Source organism: Octopus bimaculoides, chromosome 23, assembly GCF_001194135.2.
Source record: "Octopus bimaculoides isolate UCB-OBI-ISO-001 chromosome 23, ASM119413v2, whole genome shotgun sequence".
NCBI classification, from domain to species: Eukaryota; Metazoa; Mollusca; class Cephalopoda; order Octopoda; family Octopodidae; genus Octopus; species Octopus bimaculoides.
Window position 1 is genome coordinate 26,096,019 of NC_069003.1, and position 7,609 is coordinate 26,103,627.

The 7,609-nt window shown below is 37.7% G+C and overlaps 1 protein-coding gene across 3 annotated transcripts in view; it reads left to right on the top strand.

Annotated features, from left to right (window-relative positions):
• The window catches only part of LOC106876597 (methionine aminopeptidase 1D, mitochondrial), an 18,982-nt gene that overhangs the window by 964 nt on the left and 10,409 nt on the right, over positions 1-7,609 (top strand). The window contains exons 1-3 of one of the 3 annotated variants that reach the window (XM_014925207.2): positions 1,295-1,519; positions 3,516-3,811; positions 7,295-7,486. In XM_014925207.2, the coding sequence (XP_014780693.1) occupies positions 1,513-1,519; positions 3,516-3,811; positions 7,295-7,486 (495 nt within the window). In that variant the 5' untranslated portion in view covers positions 1,295-1,512. Of the gene's footprint in view, positions 1-1,294; positions 1,520-3,515; positions 3,812-7,294; positions 7,487-7,609 lie in introns of those variants that run through there. The other 2 variants (XM_014925208.2, XM_014925209.2) reach the window with 2 other exon arrangements.

Sequence of the window (7,609 nt, forward strand, 5' to 3'; positions counted from 1 at the left end):
AAAAAAAAATCCGAGATTTTTTTTTTCTTTGTGAAATTCGTGCGGGTGAAAGTATCAAAATTTACCATTACATAAATGATTCACATTAAAATACAAATCAAAACCCGAAGAAAACACAGGCATAAGCAAAGAAAGAAAAACAGAAAAAAATAGAAGAAAAAAGCCCTATATATTTAGCACTAAGTGCTTCAATCATTCGCATACCATAAGGTTCAACAGAACTTATGGAAGCAAGCCGACACGCTCGCGGCATTACTGCGGGAGGTGGCGAGGTCAAGGTGTTGGAACAGGTAAGGCGTTGGAATGGGCATCACATGGCACCTCGGTTAGGCGAGGAGCAAATGATGACAAGAAATTCATTGTTAATGGCCCAGCCCCGTCCAAACATCTCAAACGCTATAGGCGGGAAGAAATGGTTCACCAACAAATCCCAATAATTAAGGATTTTGTTCCATTCGGCAATGGAAGCAGTGACTGTCCCATTTACCTCAGCATCGGAATTAAACAAAATCTCAGGAGTCAGAGGTTGTTAAAGGAAGAATTAGTGTTAATATAATGTTGTATATGGATTATTAGAGTATATTCATAATTAAAGTACATGTAAGGTATTGATTATTAAAGAAGATACGGCAAGGAAATAATTAAAAAAATGAGTGAAGGGAAAGAACTCTGATCTCATTTGGATCTTATAATCTCGGCGAAACATATAACTTATTTGATATTAAAACTAGATTTTATCAAGCAGACTAGAAATAGCAGTCAAATTTTCCTGAAATTATACAGAGAGATGAGCATACTGTATAATGTAGTCAGATATGCGCAATGACCGAGAGAAAGACCAGATAATTATGGCTAGAACGCTTTTGGTCATAAAGAATGATGAAAGGCAAAGAAAAGTGTCGTAACAAAATACTATAAGATATTTCTCCGACACTGAAACGATTCAACCAGTTGGACTGATGAATACAACCTCTCTTACATCAATACTTAAAGAATTCTCAGTGTTGTTGTGGGGCTAATTCGAGATTCCTTCATTATCTTTAGCGAGCACATCATTTGAGTGCAAGGCAGCTTAACACTGTTCTTCCACTTCTCTCTTTCCCATCATTTCTAATATGTTTCCCCGCTCTCTCTCTCATCATTTCAAATTATGTTTCTTTACTTCTTGAATTTTTTTCTACTGATATTCTTCTTTCTAAGCCACTCTGGGTGTTTTAAATCATTTCCCATTCCAGCCGGACTATTTTTCACCAGGTTCCATTACTTTACGAATACCTTCATTATCTCCCTTACATCATTCACTTTTCGTTTCACTTCACTTGAAACTGACCTTCTTCAAAGCAAGGAAGTTTTCATGCGTCTTGGACTTAGCTTTCAAATCAAAATATCCTGCTGTTAACTAGTTCCCTTATCTCTCTATTTCTATATATATGTACACACATTTATATACATTATACACACCACATTTAATAACAAACGACAGAACTCGTCAACTGAAGAGAAGTGTTTATCATGTCAGGTAAGGTGATCCTTACGCAAACTCTCTGTAGTCGACCCAAGATACAGAGAGGCACAGCAGACAGTATAAAGAGGATTTTAAAGACTAAAGATATAGACATGCTTGAGAGGGTTTTCGTATACAATAAATATATTTTAAAATATATAATGTATTACCAAATTCTAAAGGTCAGCGCCGGTTTATTGATAAGTTTGCGGGGGAGAACAGAATACTGACTTATAGGATGAACACATACACAGAATAAAAATTATAATTATTCTCCTTGTGTAACATTATCTGGTATCACATCCATCGGTAAAAGTATACGTTCATTGGGAATATACTTTTGCCACTGTTTACGTGTTGAAGTCCGGACAAAACACCCTATTCGGGATCCTGTCCCATTTCGCATGCGAAATGGGACAGAATCCCCCCACCCCCTGATATATTTCTCTGTTTTTGAATTTTAATACCATTAAAATTAGGAGAAAATATATATAATCTAAGTAAGTTATTAATGAAGTAATCATGAGAAACATCTTTCTTTTTGTTGGTTCGCTCCAAATGATTTTTGTTTTGTAACTCCCCATGTATAGGTAAAAAAATATATTTTCCTAAAAAAAATTAAAACTAGCAGTGCAACTGGGGGTTTTGGGCCTCAGGCTTTTTTGTCCTACACGTACGTGTGTCATCTTGTATCTTGAGATACTCTGTCATCACGTCACCAACATTTCTAGCTCTTTTCAAGCTAGTCCCACCCATCCTTATATAATGCCAGGTAGCCTCTCAGCACCTGCCATAAAACCACATTTCCCTCTCAAATACTTCCTCTCCTACTTTGTCGAAGCAGCTATATTTTTTTCCTATTCTGTCTTGTAAGTTTACATCCCCCATAACTTAGCGGTTCAGCCCGAAAGACTGATAAAATAAGTACCAGGCTTAAAAAAAGATAAATACTAGGGTTGATTTTATTCAACTAAAAAAAGGACATTCTCCATGCTGGTGCCCCAGCATGGCTGCAGTCTAATGACTGAATCAAGTAGAAGGATAAAAAGAAAATGGTAGATGTTAGAGAAGGGTGAAGTGTATGGTGGGGGTTTAACGTTACATTATTCTGTGTTGCTTTATTTTGTCTTTTGAGAATTAGACGTTGGTTTTTAATAGAGAAAAATTACCGATAAGACAGGCACATTTAATAATACACTATCACATTTTAATCTAGACTTTGAGAAATAGACATTGAACATTTTAGTGGGGTAAAGTTATTTACAACAGACGACTGTTGGTACCATGTAAAAAGTGCTGGTGCCACATAAAAAGCTCCCAGTATACTGTAAGATGGTTGCTATTAGGAAGGGCATCCAGCCATAGAAACCATGCCAGAACAGAAAATGGCACCTGGTAAAGCCAGGGGCTGGATCAGTTCCTGTCAAACTGTCCAACCCATGTCAGCATGAAAAATCAATGTTAAATGATGATGGTGATGACTCATGATCAGATAACGCTTTAGTTTTCAACCACTTAATGCTACACCATGGAGGAGCAATGGCCCAGTGGTTAGGGCAGCGGACTCGCGGTCATAGGATCGCGGTTTCGATTCCCAGACCGGGCATTGTGAGTGTTTATTGAGCGAAAACACCTAAAGCTCCACGAGGCTCTGGCAGGGGATGGTGGCGAACCCTGCTGTACTCTTCCACCACAACTTTCTCTCACTCTTACTTCCTGTTTCTGTTGTGCCTGTAATTCAAAGGGTCAGCCTTGTCACACTGTGTCACGCTGAATATACCCAAGACTAACGTTAAGGGTACACGTGTCTGTGGAGTGCTCAGTCACTTGCACGTTAATTTCACGAGCAGGCTGTTCCGTTGATCGGATCAACTGGAATCCTCGACGTCGTCAGCGACGGAGTGCCAACAATGCTACACCAAAGATGAGCTATCAAACCTTATTCTCAAAAGAACTGACATCTTTCTTGTGTATTCATATAAGGTTTTTATTTCTTTCTTTCCTTCATTAGGTTTAACATATCAAGTACTGCGTGGCTTAAGGTCAGCATTGAAGAACACCAATTTGCATATTAAGAGAGTGAGTTCTTTCCACGGGCCTCATAACTTTGCTTTTGTGAAACCAGAAATGATCTCCAAGACACTTTTGGTTCCAGCACACATACAACGACCACCCTATGTATCTGTACATGGTAACGACCCTCATCCTAATTATATAGAAATCCACCCTGACCAAGAAATAGATTCCATCAGAAATTCCTGCAGTTTGGCAAGGAAAATTCTTGACCTTACTTCTAAACACTTGAAAGTAAGTTTGGAAATTTTTTTCAATATTTTAATGGAAATTTTTTTTTTTTTTTCTGTGTTCTGAGCCGCATTCCTACTTTAAAAACATACTATTTTTATAAGAATGGCCATAGTAGATATAAATTCACAACTCAACTCCAAACACTATACACTTTTTGAAAATCTTATGTGAAACCAGTCAAGTATGTTCGTATAATTTAAAATATGATTAAATTCTAATTAATTCCAATTCATTCTGTCTGCATTTTCAACTTCATTTCTTCTATTCCTTCACTTGTTTGGATTAATAACAATTTTTATACATACATACACATGTATCTATCTATCTGTCTGTCTATTTATCCATCTATCTATACACACACACACACACTCACACATATATAAAACATAGCATATTTGACAGAAAAGCTTGTCCCCTATTTAACCCTTTAGCATTTAAACTGGTCAAATCTGGCCTCTGTCATTAAACGTATAAAATCATTCTTAAAGAAAACAATCATATCAATAAAATCTCTAGGCTACAAGGTATGATTAAATAAGCATTAAAGTTGACAGAATAATTTGAGTGCTTAGGGGATAATCAAATACATACACATGTGTATGTGCATGTCTGTATGTGTGTTTGTATATAAATTTGTGTGTGTGGATCATGTGAGCCTCATTCATCAATTGGTAGCAGCCTAGCTACCGCTGCTCTGCAAATATAATTATATTTATAAGTTTTCACATGGCTACAGTCTGATGACTGAAACGAGAAAATGATAAAAAGATAAATGATTGATCACATCTGATTGATCACATGTATAATTTATGCGTAAAACTGAGTACAGTGGGGGAAGTCAATGACCATTATGCAGGATTCATAAAATTTACACAATGTATTGAGTGCTCTTTTCTTTTGTTTGTGTACATGTGTGTGTGTGTGTGTATCAGGGCCAGATTAAGGCTCATAGAGGCCTTGAAGCACTTGAAAGATTTTGATATCCCCATATATATATAATGTGGAGGCGCATGGCTTAGTGGTTAGGGTGTCAGCACCATGATCGTAAGATTGTGGTTTCGATTCCTGGACCGGGTGACGCATTGTGTTTTTGAGCAAAACACTTCATTTCACGTTGCTCCAGTTCACTCAGCTGGCAAAAATGAGTAACGTTGCGATGGACTGGCGTCCCGTACAGCTGGGGAACACATACGCCATAGAAACCGCGAAACCGGGCCCATGAGCCTGGCTAGGCTTTAAAGGGCGAAGAGAGATATATATATAATTCAAAATATAAACAATAATAAATGATAAAATAAATTGTATTTTTCATAATGAGAAGAAAACTAACAGTGAGATGGAAAATAGTGTTTATTTTTGTATATTACCACTTTATATTTGACATGTTTCCTCCAATTATTATTTTTTTTATTGTAAAGTCTTGATTAAACCCTCATAATTAATATGTAACACATCTGCTTTCATACTTAGTAGAGATAAGGCATTACAACAGGTATATAGTCCATTTTTTGTTTTATAGCGCATTGTTGTACCATTCTAAACTTTTTATTCTTTATGCTGATTATTATTTTAGTGATTTTAAAGTGATTTCTTTTGTGCTGTAAACCATTTACCATTTCTGTGGTGCCCTGTTTGTTTGATACCCTATGCACATGCTAATTTTGCTTAATGGTTAATCCAGTTCTGGTGTATATACGTATGTGTGCATGCAATGGGACTGGGTAAAATTGATATGTGAAAATGTCCCAAAAAGTGTGTCAAGCAGATGAAATAGAATCAAATATATTTTTATATTACAGTTATATGCAGTAAGGATGATGATGATAGAGATGTGGTGGGGTTGAATGTGTAGTCCTTTGCACATTTCCAAGGAACAGACTAGGATGAGTGTTCCACCCACCTCTTGAAACACCTTTACAATGCACCAGATGGAGTATATGGTGGGAGATGTTGAAAAAATGGTTAGATTCACTTATGAAAAGTTCCTGGCTTTGGGTAAAAGAAAATAGAAGAGGATCAGTTAATTATGATTTTATTCACCATATTCCCCTCAAATTTACACACTTATTGCAGTGACCCTTCAGTTTTTCTAAGCCCTGTAAAAGAACTCAGAAGGTTGGGCCTTCAACCAGGCCTTTTGTGATATCCTTAAAGCCAGGAACTTTTCAGCACCCTTTTGTATATGTTATGAGAGAAACCCCAATGAGGCAGTTACTGGGAGAAAAGGAAAGAGTAGGCAACTCTAGAAGATCTTGAGGTCAAGTGGCCAAACATGATGAACGATGGGAGCCTCTGTTTCCTTGCTCAATCTGTTAGAAATAACAGCTTCATCTCTGAAATCCTCTTAAATAAGAAAAGAACAGATTATATGTTATAGTCCTATATCTAAGACCTTTTTATTGTTTGTGGTTGGAAAGCTTCTGATCATAGAACTGCTGGATCAGGGTTGACCTGGAGGCTATACATCAACCTGACTTGTGTGTGTACCTGCATGTATATGAATGTAATGTGTACTGGTGCTTCATTGATTATGATGACGAGGGTTCCAGTTGATCCAACCAATGGAACAGCCTGCTCATGAAATTACTGTGCAAGTGTCTGAGCTCTCCACAGACACATGTACCCTTAATGTAGGTCTTAGGGAGATTCAACCTGACAAGGCTGGTCCTTCGAAATACAGGTACAGCTCATTTTTGCCGGCTAAGTGGACTGGAGCAATATGAAATGAAGTGTCTTACTCAAGGACACAATACACTACCGGAAATCAAACTCATGATCTTACGATTGTGAACCAGATGCCCTAACCACTAAGCCACTCATTGTAATGTGTTATTTCTTTACTGCCCACATGGGGCTACACACAGAGGGGACAAGCAAGGACAGACAAACGGATTAAGTCGATTATATCGACCCCAGTGCGTAAATGGTATTTATTTAATCGACCCCGAAAGGATGAAAGGCAAAGTCGACCTTGGCGGAATTTGAACTCAGAACGTAGCGGCAGACGAAATACCGCTCAGCATTTCGCCTTTCTAATGATTCTGCCAGCTCGCCACTCATTCATCATCGTTTAACGTCCGCTTTCCATGCTAGCATGGGTTGGACGATTTGACTGAGGACTGGTGAAACCAGATGGCAACACCAGGCTCCAATCTAATTTGGCAGAGTTTCTACAGCTGGATGCCCTTCCTAACGTCAACCACTCAGAGAGTGTAGTGGGTGCTTTTACGTGTCACCCGCACGAAAACGGCCACGCTTGAAATGGTGTCTTTTATGTGCCACCCGCACAAGCCATTGTAATGTGTATAAGTGTACACATGTATGTGATGTGTGGATATGCATATGAGTTTGTGTAGATATCTATGTAATGTGTGTGTATGGTGTCTGTCTGTGTATAATGTGTGAGTGTATATAAATTGAAGCCACACTATTTTGTGACTTCCTTCAGTTCCCCACCTTGACTAACGAAGCTTGTCATTTCAGGTGGGCATCACCACTGATGAGTTGGACAAGATCGTACACAACCTGTGCATCGACCACAATGCCTATCCATCTCCTCTCTTTTACAACAATTATCCCAAGTCAGTTTGTACATCAGTCAATAATGTTGCCTGCCATGGAATCCCTGATTCTCGACCCCTACAAAATGGTGACATCATCAACATTGATATTACGGTAGGGTAATTTATATATATATATGCACACATACACATATGATACATATACATACATATAGACAACACATATGCATATATATATATATATATATATATATATATATATATATATATATATATA